The sequence below is a fragment of the Tachypleus tridentatus genome, chromosome 13 (genome assembly GCF_004210375.1).
Source record: "Tachypleus tridentatus isolate NWPU-2018 chromosome 13, ASM421037v1, whole genome shotgun sequence".
Classification (NCBI taxonomy): domain Eukaryota; kingdom Metazoa; phylum Arthropoda; class Merostomata; order Xiphosura; family Limulidae; genus Tachypleus; species Tachypleus tridentatus.
The window spans coordinates 135,530,134-135,549,817 of record NC_134837.1 but is presented as its reverse complement, the minus strand read 5'-3'; the positions used below and the strand labels follow the sequence as shown (position 1 = coordinate 135,549,817).

The 19,684-nt window shown below is 29.9% G+C and overlaps 1 protein-coding gene across 42 annotated transcripts; it reads left to right on the top strand.

The window, feature by feature from the left end:
- Positions 1-1,307: 1,307 nt before the first annotated feature.
- LOC143239037 (uncharacterized) lies at positions 1,308-18,409 on the top strand. Of its 42 annotated transcripts, none has more exons than XR_013020956.1 (6): positions 1,325-1,665; positions 1,889-1,926; positions 2,655-2,744; positions 8,615-8,940; positions 9,288-10,648; positions 16,823-18,409. XR_013020956.1 is itself a non-coding variant. In XM_076479809.1 (4 exons), exons 1-4 carry the CDS (start codon positions 1,584-1,586, stop codon positions 16,877-16,879), a joined length of 450 nt encoding a protein of 149 aa, XP_076335924.1. In that variant the 5' UTR covers positions 1,323-1,583; the 3' UTR covers positions 16,880-18,409. The 42 variants fall into 42 exon arrangements, 3 of the variants coding, with proteins under 3 accessions (XP_076335924.1, XP_076335925.1, XP_076335923.1); XR_013020953.1 differs by lacking the exon at positions 2,655-2,744 and adding an exon at positions 3,267-3,400 and having other exon boundaries at positions 1,326-1,665; XR_013020968.1 differs by lacking the exon at positions 8,615-8,940 and having other exon boundaries at positions 1,315-1,665; positions 10,539-10,648.
- Positions 18,410-19,684: the final 1,275 nt, after the last annotated feature.

The window sequence follows — 19,684 nt, the reverse complement described above, 5'->3', positions numbered from 1 at the left end:
GAGAAAATCATGGTCGTTTGAGAAAAAGTACAACAACTTTCATACTTTGTTTGACTTTAAATCACTTTAGAATATCCAACATTGTTTAAAACAAGATTGTTTGAGATCGACTCAATAGCCTGGGTGTAATTTATCAACAGGCTTTACAAAATAAAAATAAGATTAAGTTCACTTTAAGCCCTCTTAGGACATTTCCTATTTTAGTTATCACCATTAGATTCCATCAAGGAACATAGGGATGCAATCAATTGCGGATTTTTCAACAGGTATTTAAGTGAGTAGGTTGTTAGCCCACTGCACCGAGCCGTCCCTAATTTAGTAGTGTAAGACTAGAGGGAAGGCAGCTCTTGGGCTACTCTTGTACCAACGAATAGTGGGATTGACTGTCACTTTATAACGCCCCCACGGCTGGGAGGGCGAGCATGTTTGGCGCGACGCGGGCGCGAACACGCTACCCTCGGATTATGAGTCGCACGCCTTACGGGCTTGGCCATGCCAGGCCTATAGTTCGTACCATTTACATACAAATTTTGGTTGAGATTGATCCAGTAGGCTTAAAGGAGTTAGGATGCAAATTAATACACATTTAATATTGAAATATATAGATTATTGAGCTCAATAAAGTATATATGTTTGATAACTTCACATAAAAACTGCGAAAACACCAGATTTTACCTAAGAATATAATGACGCTTGAAGATAAAAAAGATTATTATGAGTCGTAGATAAAGACAAAGAAAAAAAAGCATAGTGTTAATACTGTACATCTCAACGTTTTGTTGCAAGCTATATCTTCAATATGTTATTGCATAAATCTATCGATAGAATATACATTATTTATTATTGAAAACAAATAAACGAAACTAGAACAAGGCAATGTCAAGACTTTCCGAATTACATATTGCCGTCATTACAACATTGAAACAAAATAAAAAGCAGGTGGGAAACATGTAATGTGTCCGTAGCTATAGTGTGTAACCTTCTACTAATGGAGCTTAAACGTGCCCGAAAGGTCATCCAAGAATGACAAAACTATTCATAAAGAGTTATCAGGATCGCTGAACCCAATTTTAGCATTGGATTTTATGTTTCTATTCCTCCTTGGGATCGCGGGAGCGCCAAGTTTGAAATTGCTCTCGTTTTTCTGCTCACAAACCTACGGGACCATACTTGGCATATGTGCTCAGATAACATATGCGAATGTCCTAACTTTTTTTTTTTATCATATCTCACCCTTTGTGGTAGCTATACGAGAAACTGATAATGATAGCGAAAATTGATTGATACGTTGAGCTTCTGTGAATCATGAGAATGTTTCTGAGCCTCGTAGCTGGAGCGCGGGTATTTTATGGTAGTAGCACTAAAGATAGATTAAGAATATCAAAAAAAAAAAAAAAGAAGAGGCAACTTAACTTATATATTAATAATGATATAGTAGTAATAGAAATATTTAAAAATAATTCAGCCATTACAAATTAACTGTTAAATTAATTTACAGCAATGTTACCACATGTGTATTTTAAAACCATAGGAAGCAAAATCTTGAAATTTTTCTATTGGTGCAGCGAATTAACTGCGCATGAATGTGTTCAAGACGAAAAGGGGTATCGTTATTTTTAACATTCAATATAAATATTTGGTTTGGTTTAATTACATACTTCAAATGTGAGTTATGACATCAAAAATGTATATTTACATGTGATAGCTAGGAAAGTTGATTGTCTAAAATGTGTTTATTTCAAAATCAAAAGAAAAATCAGAAAACATTCGTTATGGCTCTAAAGTAAAACTAATAAAAGTTACAAAATTGCATACTTGAATTTAATCATAAACGAAATGGGATTCGCAAAATCATTAAAAATATAATCCAATCTTTCTTTTGTCTTAGGTAACCCAAATGTTTTATTGTTGTTTTACTTGACAACGGTAAGTATTAAATTTTAAAAAGGATGCGTAGCCTCGTAATTTTTGTGATACTTTGTTTTCCGTCATTACTAGTATTACTATTACTATTTTGCTAGTAGCAGTAGTGCTAATAAAATTAAAGTGAAAATAGTGCAACAACAAAATTTATTAGAGTATTCAAATGTAAGTTTACATACATTGATTTTTTTAAACAAAGAAGTTGCAAGGAGTTCTTAATGAGAAAATTCAAAGACACCATTTTAATTTATTTAAATAAAAATATTTAGTAATACTGATGGTAGCAGTAATTTTAAGATTTAATGTTCAAGGTAGGCCTAATGAGAAGTGAAAGACTCGTGATAAAGATAACTTGCTAATGAAACTTAATTTCCCTAATAATCATTATGGTACAATTAATATGTAATGACTGCTGTGATTTACGATTTTTGGTGCCCATTATTGATTGGTGAAGAATTTATTTATTAATAGTAAAGTAATGTAGTCTAAATTTATTAATTTAGTTACTTTTTAGCACTGCTAATATCACTTAGTTTTGTTTTTTGTATTTTTGCACTATTGTTAATGGCTAAGATCTTGAAATCATTAATATTCTCTTTTTTAGTATAGTGAAGATCTTTTATTTGATTGCAGAATAAAAGTATGTCAGTCTTCCAAAAACAGTCTAAAACATTGTTATAATTCCTAAAGTTAAACATTTGAACATGTACTAGCACTAATTTTTCTCTCAGTATCGAACACAAGAAGAGTAACTACAGTTTGAAGAGGAGGGCAGAGTTAATGTTGGTTTTTGTGATTGGTCATTTAGAGTTCAGACTTTGGTAGGTGGAACAAAAGTTTGTAAAGCTGTTACTAGAGGACTGTAAAAGGAATGATGGTGTAAATATTGGTGATTCTCTTGTGTAATAAATGGTTGTTGTTGTTATTATACCTATGATCAGCTCTTGAGATTATCTAACAGTAGCACCTAACTAAATTTCAAAGTAATGAAACCATTCCTATTAAACCATAGGAATGTGCAGAAAATGAATTATCCATTATTTTATTTCTAAGACTGGTGTACTTAACAACTGGTAGTTCATCCTTTTTATTATTGTGAAGTTGTAGTGAACATTTTTTTGACAAAGTCTGGTTTGAAATTAACCTGAAATTTTAGTTACTAGATCCAGTTCAGGAAGGTTTGAAATATTTTAAAAAATCTGTTCATGTGATAAATAGATTGCTATTTTATCTATGTTTGACATTGTATATGTATCATACTGTATTTTAATAACTAAATAATCCTGTAAATTATTATGGATAAAGACATAGGTTAACTAATTATCATTAATATTTTTCTTTAGTTTTATAAGGCCCCCTGCTAGTACAGTGGTATGTCTATGGATTTACGACGCTTAAATCGGGTTTGATTCCCCATGGTGGGCTCAGCAGGTAGCCCGATGTGGCTTTGCTGCAAGAAAACACACAGTTTTATAAGGTGATTTGATCCCCAGACATAGTTTTGAAAATGTAAAAGTTTTTTTTTTTAAGGTATCACATTTAAACACTTGGTTGTTTGAAGACTGAGTGCAAATTACTTATTTCAGACATATTAGGCCTATCTTTAAGTAGGTGTTGGTGTGTTTACCGATTTTTGTCAGTTTTAGCTGCCAGTGTGGTTAAGAACATCAATAAACCTTCTGGCTAATCTTGACTGTGCTATCACTAAATTAAAAATACTAAAACACTCAGAGCTAGCCTTTATTACTTAAATGTATACCAAAACTTTCATTAAACTTCCTTAAATTAACTGCATCTGTCATATTTAGAGGAAACGCATTTTAAAGGCCAACCATCTTGTTAAAAACATTAAGCAGTCTCAGATGAAAATTACTCTTGCCAAAATTTGTGGTTTCATAGCCCTACCATCCTAACCATTAAAAATGACAAAAAAAAGGGTGGTCCATTAGCACTTAATTCCCTTAACCTCAATCTGACCATTCCGAATTACCATTTTAGTAGCTCTAGTTTGAATTCTTTTTAACTATTCAACATTCTTTGTAAGGTAAGGATTGCAAGACTGAACACAGAACTCTAAATGTGGCATAACCAGGCACTTTATAAACTGTCTTTACTTGTATTTAATATTTCTGTGGATACAATCTAAAATCCTTTTTTCTATGCCACTAGCAACAGCATATTGCTTGGATGGCTTACAAAACTGATCTTTTTCTTTAGTGGTGTTAAAGTTATGCTATCAAAATTTTACACCTAATTAAAATTTAAATATTCCACATACACTACTTACATTTATTATAATTAAAATACATTGCCAAAACTTCACTAACTTTTTTATTACTTCCATATAATACTAAGTCAAACTTTTGAGTAAAATTTGTTTTGAAACTATCAAATGCATTTCTGCCATACCATTGCTGGTGTTTAATGACCCAGGCCTGCAGTTTTAAACTTCATAAAAATTTGTTTTGTTTTTAGTAATGGATTATACATAATTCTCCTATGCAGATTTTAAAAATCATGCTCACTTTTTTCTATCATGTAAGAATTTTTTTTTTTACAAATTTGGAATAAGAAAAAAAAATTACTTCGATCAAATTATTATTTCATTTACCATAATAAACATTTGTTTTAATCTTGTTTGTTAACAGACATATAAAAATGAAGAAAAGGAAAGAATGATGTTGAAAAATATGCATTTTTTTGTGAAAGGTGTATCTTTTAGTCATAAAACTGTGTACCATGATCTTTTTTTTTATATATTATGACTAGCAGTAATCAGCCATCATGCTGATGTTTCACCTTCCTTAACACCTCCTATCCACTTTTTTGTTGTCTTAATGAAACTTTTCCCTTTGGTCTTCCTTGGCAGCACCAGCATTTTCAGGGAAATAGTCAATATGTGAGTGTCAGAAATGAACCTTCAAGCTCATATTACAACCCGACTCTGAATTTATCAATTGTGGTCCTTGTCTAAACATTTGTCAATAAAAGCATTCCTCATTGTCCTTTTGAACTGTTCATTTGAGGTCAACTTCCTAATCTGAGGCTCAACCAAAATCCTTTCTCTAAATTTTTCTTCTTAAAGAGCTGGGAATTGCTCACATAGATGCTTGAAACAGTCACCATCTTTGTGTGAGGCCTTTACAGACTGTTTCACCAAGCCTGTTTTATGTGAAATGGAGGTAACAGGATTTTCTTCATATCAACCAAACTTTCATGTTCAGTATTTTTTTTATCATGGTATGAGGCTGACTCCATGTGACCATTACTTCTTTGGCTAGTGCTGATTTCACGCTCTGCTGTCCCACTTGCACAAAAACATGGAAACTTTGTACAACCGAATTCTTGATCCAACAAACAAAGGACTTTTAAATGTCCATAAAGTAACCAACCATATTCTTTGTATTTGATCTTATTAAGAAGTTCAAGACTTTCATATGTTTCCTTCCTGTGAATAGAATAAGTAATAGGAACAGATACATATATGTTACCATTGTGAAAAAGAACACTTGTTAATTTTCTTATGGGATTATCCATGAACAATCACCACTCCTTTGTTGGTTCATAGACTACAACTCCTAGCAACAGTATTAATTCAGCAATATCATTGCAATAGGTAAGTGAACCTTCTTCTGAAAATGTATGGTATAAACTCTTTTTTTCTCATGATTTCTGTACCAGTAAAATGATATCCCTGGTGGAGAAAGCATGTTCTTATCCCAAAATCTGGACCCAGAAATCTGAAGAATTGTCTGGAAGGTCCAAATCTCTCACCAAATCATTAAGCTCACCTTGTATGAAAAGTTATGGTTCATGAGACATTTCAGGTTGAAAGCAATTTTTTTTATCATTTCTTTTGACATCAGATTCAGAATCAGATTGAAGATTTGGATGAGAAATTCCTTTATTTTGAGTGTTGTAATCTTGCATGTAACATGAGTAAAAGTAACAAGTCATCTAGTTTCTAGGCTCTTGCCAGACAATTTGAATTTCAAAAGGCAAAGACTTTTTCATGCCTTTAGTCCATTGTCTCAACTCTACAATACAAGCAGTGCAAACTTTGTGCAGAGCCCATAAGTTGTCTTGGTCTCCAAGTTTTATTTCAAAAGACATTTGACAAATGTTGTTTGATTATTGTTTCTTTACAACAAATTTACCACAAATATAACAGAAATATGTTTGGGTCATGTACAAAACCTGTTGTGTTTGTTGATGAATAAATAATATTGAAAAGACAAAAATTGATGTTGAAGTGCATGCACAAATACTATCCAGAGATGACACATCATGTGGTCTGTTAACTGTTTATATACTAGTGGTGTATTTCACATGGGTTTTAGAATGATTGATAAGACTCTTGTCTCATTTTTTATCTTGTATGATTATTTTAAAGTACCTTAGTCTTTCTATAGCTGTATTGTGTTTCCTTTTCAGCCTTTTACAGAAAGTTGTTATTATTACTTCTGTGTTTGTTATAGGGGTTAAAATAAAACTGGTGGCAAATATTATTTTTATACAATACATACTGCATTTAGCTTGTTTCCTTTTTCTCAGTTTTAATACATTTATATTATCATGATCAGTTTAAATATTTTATATTGTATCTTCATAAACATTACTTTCTGGTTGTATTTTGTAAAATTACTGCTGCTAATTTGAACTGTAACTTGTCACCTGTTACATTTGTAATTGGCATTGGATTTTCTAGATAATGTATCAAGTATTATTACTTCTTATTGTAATTTTTTCATTTATTAAAATATCTTTGTTATAAAAAATTAACAGTATTAGCTTTAAATATGTATTAAGGATTAGTACAAATGTTTTAAATTGGCCAAAGATAGTGACATAACATTAAGATAATGGGCAAAAATTTTACTAATGGTGAGGATCCACTATTTGAAAGAGTGAATTCTAATCTATATAATTAGAATCATAAGTACAAGTGTATTTAGCTTGCTATACTGATAGCCAGGTTGATTTTTGAGTTTTGTTATTATCTTACTCAAATCAGACATTATTAATATAATATCATTTATGGTATTTTATCAACTGCAGAAGTGAAGTTTTCATCTCAAACTTGCTATAATTTTTGAAACAATGGTTCTTTAACTGTTATCGATAATAATTTTTTATTGTAGTCATGAATATCTCCTGTTCTCAGGAAATGTTAGGACCATTGTATATATTTTGTGTTTTTAATAAATTAGTTGTATAAACTAGTTCTTAAATTTTTTTCTTTTTTTTTCAGTGAAATTCATAAACAAGGCTATCTGGTAGCTAGCAAAGAAGTCGTGTTTTTTGTTGTACTTAATGAAGATTTTGTGTGTGTGTGTATATATATCATGATTTTTTATTTGCATATAATTTATGCATTTCTTATCTATTTTAATTTTTTCTTTAAATTTTGTTGGACATGTAACAGTATCATTCTGAAACAGAGGAAACCAATTAGACACAACTATTTTCCATAAACTTTTTAAATCTTCTACTCAGTAAGACTTGCAATGAGTTATTGAAGTAGTAATAATAATTGTTCTTAAATTAGTTTTAATGAAAAACATCAAGTATATTTTTGAAATATAGAAATTTGAATGGAATGTTTTGTTGTACCACGTGTCTTATGTTAGCAGTCTTGGAATTATTAATAGTTAATTTATAAAGGTTACATATAATATGTTGAAATCAAAGGGTTGTACAACTATTGAAAGAATTAAATAAACTGCACATTGAAACTGATTGTGTTATTTTTGAGTTCCTTCCAGATGTGTGGCTTTTAGCACAATTATCTTATTCGTATATGTGCATGTATTGTAAGTTTTATGATGGTGGTGGGTTTTTCCTTTACATTTTTATGGAATTATATCCAGCTTGTTGAGTAAATAGGCTGATACCAGAATAGTCATTTTATCAGACAAATTCTTCACAGTGAAAGTTTTATACCTCATTAAAAATTCTTGCTATTTTAAAATAAGTAATTCTGTACTTAAATTTAACATGAACATTAAAGTTAAAATTTCCTTTGAATATTTCCATGGAGAAAACTATTGGAGAATACAAATATTTGTGTGATACTGCCCAATTGAGTATATTTTAACATTTACACAGTTAAACACTGACTATAACAGTATTGTTTTGATTAGCTGTTACTGGTACTGGTAGCTAGATTTTTCATTATTAGCTTGACCAAAGCTGTTTAAGAGTTATTTGCATATGAAAAAAAAAAAAAATTCTCCTGATCAAAATCATTTGTTCTTAGCATAAACATATATTAATGTAGCTACAATTTCAACATCAAAGGCTATGAAATAAAACTACCAATTTACTCTGCACACTTGTTAGTGATTCCAAAGTTGAACCACAGTAGTTTTTGCTTTGAGCTTATTTTTACTAGTAAAAGTGATGCAAATAATAAGTGAAGATTGCTTATGTAGTACTTTGTCGATTATAAAAAGCATTGTATTATTTGTAGGTATTCAGTTTTTATTTGCAGAAAGATATATAAATAACAGGGATACAGTGAAATAGACCAATGGTGAATGTTTATATAAAAGTGACCTTTCAGAGTTGTAATGTTTTTAGAATTTTGTAGCTGATCATTTGAATTGATCATGGATTTTTTTTTTGTTTGTAAACTAAACTGAAGAATCATTACAGTCAGTATATTTAAATCCCTGTAACTCTCTTTCAGATGTAACAGGAAAACTTAGCTTAATGAATACTGCATATTCATGGTTTTGGGAAAGTGAAGTCGAAAAGAAGTTTGCTTGCCCTGTGTGTGGGAAAACATTTAAAGGAAGCAAGAATTTATGGCAACATAAACAAGGACATGCTAAAAGGTTGCACCAGTGCCCACAATGTTTGTTAAAGTTCAAATGGAAAAGTTACCTTACAGTTCACCTACGTCAGTTCTGTTCAAACAGATCAAAAGCAAATGCTCAGTGACTTCTTTAAAATTTACTTGTATTGAATAAACTCTTTGAGAACTGGAATGACTTTTTGACTCTTGACATGAAAGTATCTGTTTGTTATTATTTTTTAAGTATTTTTGGTTGGTTGTAAATGCTTTGGATTTATTATTTTGTAATCTATTTATTTAGCATTTTGTAGTCATGTCAACTGCTTTACTGGCTATTCACAACTTCTTTGTTGTTATGTCAAGAAACAAATAACTGTCATCAGTCTGTATTTCTGGAAGTGCTAACATGCTGAACCGTATGTCTATATATCCATAACCATTTAAATTAACCATTCTCAAAGTAGTTACAGTTCATTTGGATATTTTAAAAAATATTTCATGTGAAGCTGAGAAGCTTTTAATGTAGATTACTTCATTTTTTTTACTTTTTTATTTTTTTGTTTAGCAAAGTTTATCACTCTCTCAGGCAGAAGAGGAAGACCTCCTAAGTTTCACAGGTTGTCAGTCACCCAAGATATGTTCTGCCAGTTTTGTCAGAAATACTTTGCCAACAGAACGAATTTCAAAGATCACATGGACATGCATGGACCTTACAGAAAAAAATTTCATTGTGATATCTGTAATAAAGCTTTCCTTTGGCGCAACAATGTATATGCTCATAAAAGAAATGTTCATGATATTCCAGCTTGTCGCAGTGTTGCAACAAATCCTAAAAGAGGTTATTGTTAGTTTACTAGTGAGCATGATGTATGTGCATATGTATTCAATTGTTGTCAGTCTCTTAGCTACTTAGCTAAATTTGCTGATGTAGTCCAACATCTTAATAATTTTCAAGTACAAGTCCCTTGAAGTTAGTGCTATCTGTGCCAATCCAGTGAGTAATGTATATATGTACATGTACACACATCTGCATACATATATATTCATGTATGTATATGTATACACACATACAGATAAGGTGATTCTTAAACTGGTTTGTGAGTACTTACTGTTGTACTTTTTTTAATCTTTTTTCTTAAATTATTTATAATCTTGCATACATTAATGACTGAAATATATGTGGTTCATTTAAAAATGGAAATATATTTGTTTCGTAAGTCATTAAGTTATGTCCAGTAATACTTGGATAAGTTTGATATATATTGTTAATGTGATAATATTTTAATGATGTTTACTTATCAAAGTTTAGATATATGTATAACATAAATGGCTAATCTCAAACTAAAGCATGTTAAGTGTTGTATCTTTTTCATGCTTGTTAAGTAAAGGTTATGTAGCCAAAGGTACATTAACAGTAAATGTTTGTATGTGCAGTATTTAAACTTGTATTGAATAGCTTGATATAAAGATTAATAAACTAACATTTGAGTCACATTGATTTCTGTGCCATTGTACAATAATTTGTCTGCAATTCAGCCATAAATAGTAGATAATGTAAATCAGGGTTATTCAACTCTAAAGCATTGGTGACCTGGATTATAATTTAGCAATCAGGTTCGTAATCATCAGCTTATAAGCCTAGATTCCACAATTCTGTTCAACTGCCAAAACACATATCTGCCCACTTTTCCATGGTTTTGTGAGTACAGAATGAAAGATATAAGTGATTAAAATACAAATAATACTCATTAAATATTTTGTCTATATAAAATGAGAAATGTGTGATGTTTTATTATGCTAATTTTTAATTAAACAGTCCTTCCAGTGTGCACAGGGATAGATGTGGGCAGGGGCAGTCTTAGTCATTCTGGAACCCTGAGCAGAATTCTATAAATGGTGTGCCCATAATGATAAGAAAATACAAAAGTAAGTCAAAAGGAATAGCATAAGGGGCCCTTCTGTATGTGAGACCCTAGGCAATTGTACAGTAGTTAAGACTTTCTATGAGTGTGACTAATGTAAATAATTTTAGTGGGTGACAAAAAAGATGGTTTAAAAGTGTACAATTTTTTTGTTACTTAGATTAAAAGAAAATCTGTACATGTTTTTTAATTGGCTGATTTTCTTCTAAGGATGTTGGGGAAAAACAGCCAAACTGATGATTTATATAATTAACATTATTTGTAAAAGTGTTTTCTATTTTTCAACATATAACAATTTATTTTTGTCAACAGTTAGCACTTGAGCTAGCAGACATCTGTGTTAAGAGTGTTTTCAGATTGTTATGTAACTAGGTTATTTCTAAGGTTGCTTGTAGTGCATGTTAACAGATTTCAGCTGCACAATGAAGTTGTCTTTATTCAAGTAAACTCACTTAAATATGAAGTACAAGGTGTTCATTTTCATCCATTTTTTCTGAGATTTATTCAGTATATGACAGTAAAAAATGTTACTTATAAAATAAATAAAAAAAAATAAATTTTCTGACTTAGTAGTACGTCATGATGTGGAACATAACTTCTTTAATGTGCTAATACTAAACATGTGATCAGTCCGATTTTTACTTTAATCAGTGTTATTTAATAACGTCTTTGCAATATTGTATTGTTGACTTACTTGAAATACCCAAAATTTCAAATAGCAGGTTAAAGTTTTCTTCAGTGAGATGTTGCTAGTTGTGAAATTTAAGTGGATAATGTGGATCATTATAGATAAATGTTACACAAGGTACCAAGATAAGTCTAAACTCTCTCTCCTTTAAAAAAAAAAGGCTTGTAATTCAGGCTAATTAACAACATTACCAATATTTCATACCTAGAAGCTTGTTAGATATTAAAGCAATTTTACTTTTTGAATTTGAAATATGGATGCACATAAATGTGTTATGAAGTTTTTGTAGAAAAATAGTTTAAGGTTAGATAATATTTTTTAGTTCCTTCCCCATAAGTTTGTGTTTCAAGCAATAGTTATTTTAAACCTGATTTTATGTAAAATTATTAAAAAACACTTGGAGAAGAAAGAAATGCTTAAATTGAAATTAACAACTTGTATTACTTAAATATTGGAAACTAACTTGAATGCTGAATCAGAAATTGTTAACTTCTGTACTAAAACTATCATTAAAAACTTATGGATATTTTGAAACTTTGGAACCACCAAGACAAAAAATACATGCATATGTAATTATTTTCCGAGTATTTTAAACTTATCTTAATTTCTTTTTTTAAATTGAAGTGGAATATAAGATTTTGTTACTTTTTTGTATTTACATACTACCCATCTAACCCTCCTTCCCCCACAATAAAAAATTAAGTCATAGTAAGATTTTCCTTCTTTTTGTATTAATATATTTTTTAATTAGTTATACTTTTTATGAGACATTAGTATTAAGCCTATTATATTTTTGAACAGTGGAATATGTTTATAATCTACCTTAAGGATTTACAATAATAATAAGAGTATATAACAATAGTATTCTAACCATGCTATATTTGTCACATCTATTGTTTTTGATGTGATTTGCTCAACCCAGAGCTCCTCACACCAGCTTAGACACAACAAAGTAGTGGTTTGGACACTATTTATATAACAACTGTTGTTATAGTATGTTCAATCTGTAACAGTGCCTTTGTAATATTAAACAACAGTTAAAAATGTCTTGATATATTGTTACAGCATCCTCTACACTATAAGTACAAGTTTGGTAGTGTATGCTGTAATATTATTGTTTGTTTTGTTTGTGAAAAATGTTTGTTTGTTCTAAGTGAACCTCAGTACAATAATGACAATCTTATTTGAAGCTCACTTTTTATTATTAGTAATCAAAACTGTCTTGTGCTTTAGCAGTGTATACAAAAAAAATAAAAATCCACTAAATTGAAATATTAAATAATCAATGGAAACATTGCTTTATACTAATGTATGTAAGATAGTTATTTTTAAGGCTGAATTTGTGATTGTGTATTTAGAAGTTATTTGTAACACATTGATTTAAATGCAAACTTGCCTTTTTTATTATTTAGTTTTTAGTTTTTAAAAGTGTTTGTGGTAAGTCATATGTCACTGTCAAACTCAATAAATCTTTTTTTTCACTTTGCTTAGCATTTAATAATTATCAGGTTATTTGGTGTGTTGCAGCTCAGTATTGGGCACATGTGGGGCAAAATTTATAATATTGTAAATATTAGAGAAAATATGAAAACAATTTAAACTAATTTAATTATGGTGTATTTCAAAATAAGAAGTTAGAAAATTTATCATGTCTGAATGAAATGGCTATTTAGAAACTTTTTCTCTCACCATGTATACTTATGAAACATTTAATTCAATAAGAGTAATGAAGAAAAACTAACTTAGGCCGATAAAAGTTAAAACAAGTAAGTGAATTTTTATGAAATGTTTACACTAACTGTAGCACTACCAATTTGTGGTATATGAACGAGTAAAGTGATAGAAGGCCATTCATCCTGTTGATCATCTCGCCATCTACAAAATCAATCCAATCTAAAATTAGACCATCATGTTCAAACTGTAGAACACTTAACATGAATATAAGCTAATAGCAAACCACTTCCATAAAATTCAAACTACTGAATATTCTGAGTAGCACCTTATTAAAAATTTCAAAGTCATAATATACCAGACACCTAAAGTGAAGACCTTTTTGGGAGTGTGGAAAAACTTTGATAAACATGCAAAATTACTCATGACTGAAAATTATAAGGCAGTTTCATTGAATTACCAATGTATTTAGTAGTCAATACTCAGTATTCACATCTTGTTATCCCCTGCTTGTACAATGGTAAGTCTGCAAATTTATAATGCTAAAATCAGGGGTTTGATTCCCTTCTATAGACTCTGCAGATAGCCTGATGTGGCTTTTCTATAAAAAAAATACACATTGTTGATTCACCCTTGAATTATTTCTTTTGATTTACTTTTTTTTATTAATGTAAAGCATTATTAGTTGCTTTTTAAAATATTATATGTATTGAGTATGTCATTAACTTAAAGATTCACTGTAGTGGAGTTATCTAATAAAAGAAAACAACCCTGTTAAAACAAGAAATATATTCTTGAGGTAAAGCAGATCTTTTTGTAAAACTATTTTGAGAAATGTCTCTAATTTGATCTGTGTCAACACATTCAGAACTTTGCAAGCATCTGAAGTCAGAGTAATAGGCTTATTACTTTCTGGATTATTGTTCAACAAACCCTTTAAAATGGTCTTACAGTGATATCCTTCCATATATCAGCAGTTTCCTCCAATAACTAATAACATTTCAGAGTGCACTGGTAGACCTTGTGTAGCTTTGCATGAAATTCAAACCATGGCATATTTTTCTAAGTTAAGGGTTTAATCCCTGCAAGTGTTATACTTGGCTTTTTTTGTGTATTAGAATAAACATTGTCAAAGTGATAAGCTCTCATTCTTGTACAATACAAGTGACTTTTAAAGTAGCTGAATTTGAGAACAAATTTCAGAGAAAATGGCCTATTTTGGTATATTTGTTTTCATTTAGTTGTTATAAAAGTATGAGAAAAGGTTTCACTGTTTAGTCATGCTTGTATCCTAATTCAGAATCCATTATTTGTTGAATTTTATCTTTTTTTCATTATTGGTTGCATGTTATCATCAATAAAAACCACATGTATTAGGTTTGATATTTTTAAATAAGAAATTTTTCTGGTACTTCCAGTTCTTGAAACCTGTTTATTGAGTTTGATGAACATAAGCATGATATACTTTATCCCTAGATTTGTATTTTATTTATAATTAAATTATTCCTAGCAGAATAAGATCATCTTTGAAAGAAATTAGACATCTTTTCTGCTAGATTGATCAAACTAGTCTGAATTTATAACAACCTTCAATAACCCTCCAATATTTTATTTGTCATGACATGCATTTTTTGAAACTTTAAAAGTTGGACATAATACTTTATTAGCTTCACAGCTGACTTCATTAAAAGCTTAGATGATAATGCTTATGCATACTTCCATTTTTAACTGCATGCCATTTGCTCCAAAATGTTTTATAAAAATAATATTATACTGAATTTTTACAAAATTATCAGCTAATCTATGAAATCCTCAACCTCAGAAGCAAACTCTTTTTTTACCACATTCTGACCATTCAGTTTGCCCCTGGTATTTCCCATGGTAACAACAAAATCAAAATGCTCCTACCCTCTCTTTTTTGCATGACTCGCTTACCCATAGAAAGACTTGAACCTAGAACTTGTGCAACAACTAATATATCGTTAAAGACTTGAATCAAAATCTCGTGTATTAGTTTATCAAGACTTAAGCTAAGGCCTCATTTAATTATACTGAGTGTTAAACCTATTCTTCATATATCCATAATAAGACTTGAAGTTAATTTTCATGTCCTGTTATGTCAGTCCTTACACTAGGGTCTAATTTATCCATACAAATATTAGAACCAAGGCCTCATCTACCCAAATCATGATTTAACTCTAAGCCATATTTATTAACATACCAATCTTTAAAGTATATTGTAAAAAGGACCAAATGATGAGATAAAAGTTATAAATGTAGAGTTGATGAATTGTGCATGTGTGTCCTGATTATGTTTTAAACACAGTTTCAAATTATATTTAATAAGAAATTATTCTATAAACTACTCTGAAGATCTTTGTTTATATTCATTGTTTGGCAATTTTTCTTTTTTGCTATATACTTCTTCACTTGAGATTTGAACCCAAGACCTGGTGTATGCCAGGTGAGTACTGAATTAAATGACTAATGCCCATAGTTCCTGCTTGTAAAGCATTTTTAACTGCTACTACAATTTTACCCGTTAACAATGAAGGCCAACTTTCAACCTGATTTCAGAGTCGTGGGATGGTCACTAACTGGATGTCAATACAGGATTTATTTTTTTCTTGGCACATATTTCGTTTCCTCACATTTGAACCCAAGACCCATGGTATGCTAGATGAGTGCTCTATCAACTGTATTAAAGGAGCTTGCCAGTAAAGTGTTTTTAAACTACTTCCACCATTATAATTATATGATGCAGTACTTCAAGATGTTCAGGAGATTACTATAAACTTAATGTAATATAATATGGATGTGGTGTTTTCAGGCAAATTAAATTTCCAAGACAGTAAATTTGGTAGGCTCACTTTATGAAGGTAGATTTGGCAGTCTGAGTGGCTAAATTATATTGAGTTATTTTAAAGCTAACTGCATGTGTGGTAAGAAATAAACACAGTGTGATAAATGATAAAAATTTTCTTTATTGAAATAACTATAACAGTTTATGTACTTACAATAGACATTGGACAGTTGCCTGTTGAGGCTGTCTCTATTTCCTCATGATTTATTTTTAAAATGACAAGATTTCATGTCAGTTATGTTAGACTTTCCTAACGTGTTATGTGAAAACTGCACATACCTAGAATAAGTAAGATATTTAGAAATATTGTACATTAAAATGTGAAGGTAGAAAATCCATGACATACCTTACTGCCCCATGAATAATCAGTGTAGATCATTTAATGTTGCAGCAGTTTATATAAGAGGTGTATTAAAGCTGCATGTTATAGTATCCATACAGAAGTGTATTGAATTTGCATGTTATGGTGCACTTAGAGATTTTTTTATTGTTAAGTAATAAATCAGTAAAAACAATGAATTTTTATAAATTGATCATTATTTTACTATACCAAGCTCAAGAAGAAATTTTATTAGAGTATTCCTTTGTTATAAAATCCATAAGTTTGATTATGTTTTTTATGTTATCTTTTTAGCATGTTATTTGGTATTCATGTGATAAATTGCATGCAAGCTACACATACACCACCTTTTTAAGTATCTGGTTCCTGCAAATAATAAAATTCACAAATTCAGATTTATATGCTACATGTTTTAATATGTTCCACAGAAAGTTGTATTAAGGAGGGAAGGCTAAATGTAAAGTATTCATGTTTTGGTCATATGCATGATTGGCAAATTGTTTAATCAGTGCATATTGTCTAAGATACTTTTTGTCATATATAGATTAGATTTAGTATAAACATAATTTTAAATCTTGCTTATGGGAAACTACAAAAACCTTCTTTTTCAAATTAGGATTGCAATTTTTGTGTCCAGTGTGTCATCGACAGTTTTCGACCAACTCAAATCTGAGACGCCACGTCCGTGAACAACATATTCAAGACAATAGATTTCGGTGTGAGCTTTGCTTTAAATCATGGAGAAGATCAGACCATTTAAAGCAACATCTGAAAAGTGTTCATAGTGTTACAGATTAAAGGATAAACTGATTTTATGTTTGCTACTTAAGAATAAAAGAAGCAGAGGCTGTGATAAATCCTCTCTTTGCAATCAGTTAGCAAATCTGAGAAAACTGAGTTCCCCAGTATGTGTATATTATTTGAACAGTATAAATATATGTTTTCATTTCCCATAATTTTTCTCTATGAATTTTTTATTATTTTGAATTGCAAAAAAAAAGTTTGGAATAAAAAATAGGGAAAAGATAACTTATTTTAATTCCTTATATTTTTGATGCATTAATCCCCCCCATATGAAAAAAAAGAAATTAGGTATTACTTGTATATACTTATTTTTTGCTTATCTTTGAAGATGGGAATTTTAAAATAAGTCATATTTAGTAGCTGTTATTGAGTGAGAGAAAAACAAAACTGATTTGATATTTTTTCTTGGGCCTTACTGCCTGATTAGTTTTATTTTAATTTTTCTATGAAGGATTTAAAATCACTTCTTGAATAATTATGAAAATGTTTTTTCATTTGTTTCCATAGTTTTGAAGATAAGTATATCAGTTAAAAGATATAATTAGTAAGTTGAATGCTATAGAAATGTTGAATGTCTTGCTTGTTGAGTTCACTACAAGTTACATAGTGATGCACTTGCACAGAACTTCATAAAAGTGTACTGTGACATCTTTCAATTCTTCTAGGTAGTCTATTCAGAGTCTGTTTTGTATCATGTGCTACTTTCCTAAGTGTTGATATTAAAAAATTAAAGAAAAGAAAATAGCAGAAGCTTCCTTTTTTAAGGTGTGACAGTCAACCTTTTCTTAAATCTTTACCTTAGTACTCTACTTTTAAATTAAACTGAAACTTGCAGGTAAATATTTGAAGAATTTGATTACTTCCGTTTTCTTTTTTTGGGTAAATACACTGAATAATCTGACTGTTGTTTCTTTCCGTTTTGGGAAATACACTGAATTATCTGACTACAACTTCTGTCTTCCTTCTTTGAGAGTTATTGCAAGTGCATCACTGACCATTTCTGGTAGGTTGACCATACTTTGTAAAGGAGGATTATAGCATGTTCATCATGAAAGATATGTTCCTGCAGTAAATATCATAATTTCTTAAATAAAACTACTAATGATGACTCAATAATATAGGTCTTATTAAAATCAGACCTTGCTAACTGTAAAAGTTAGTTTTGTATTGTATTTTTGATATAATAATTCAGTTCAGTAGGTTCTTCGCTAAATGTTAAAACTATTGTATATTTTTAAGCTTTACAGTATGTAACTTTGGGCTTCTGCAGTTTCTTTCTATAAACTATAAAATAGAAGTCTTTAGTATGTATACAAATACAGTTGTTACTTGGAATATTTGTGCAAAAAGTGAATAAATTATGTAGATTTTTTTCCTTCATATTGTTTTACAACCACAATACTGTGTTTTGTTACACTCTTTTATTTTTATTATATTGAAAGGCAGGAGAGAAATATTCTATAAAAAATCTTTGTTTTTGATGTAAGTTTGTTTTCATAAGTCTATTCAAGTAATGAACACGTTTCTATCCCAGTTTATAATAAAGAACATTTGATATCCTGCTTTCAGAAGTTACTGAATGTGAACAGGGGAATCTAATCCAATATTTAAATTCTGATAATTTTGTAAAAAATTTATTACACAACCAATTGTATGTAGTTTTTAACACTTTTTAAATTCATTCTGCTTATGTCTTCTTAAAACATAATCAGCAAAGTGTTTCCCATAGTATATTTAACTTACCAGAATAGTGTTCACCTATCCCTTCGAGAGTCAGCAGTAAGTTTATAATTTGAGTTCAATTCCCCATGATGGACAAAAACAAATTTGGTACTGAGGCAAGAAGATCCAGCCTTTGTAAGTATTCTAGGTTATTTGATTTATCATTCTAAATGATCATGAGATGTGTGGTAATGCAGTTTATTGAAAAACTAATGATGCAGATCATAAATTAAGTTAATATTTACAAGCCAATGTTTCTGTGACAATCATTGGTGGATATCACTGAAATTTTAGTTTTTAAAATTATAAAGAAAAATATTGTTTGAAACTTTTATGTCACTTGTGTGGTTTTAGAGTTACACATGAATATACTACCAAAGTTACTTGTTATACCATGGCTGATAAATATCACCTCTTATGACTTCCTGAAAAATTTGTTACATCATAACCGACAAATTCTAGTTGTCATGTTTTTATATTACAACTGAAAAACTCCAAGATCACTTAATAAATTGTGTATGACAGCAAATTACATAAGTACTTTGTAAATGTGGACTGAACTAGAGCAGTATCCAGATTAAGGTTATTCACTTTAAATATTTATATTAGTTCTGTGACTGAAATATAAGAAATTAATGTTTATTTATGAAGTTTTTATCTTGTATTGAACTATAAACTGGGACAATCATATGTAGTATTGAGCAATAAACTGGAATAATTCTATATGGTGTTAAGCTGTAATCGGGATAATTCTATGTAGTGTTGAGCTATATACTGGGACAATCCTATGTGGTGATTGAGCAATAAACTGAGGTAATTCTATATGGTGTTAAGCTGTAATCGGGATAATTCTATGTAGTGTTGAGCTATATACTGGGACAATCCTATGTGGTGTTGAGCAATAAATTGGGACAATTTTATGTAGTGTTGATTACTAAAGTGGGACAGTTCT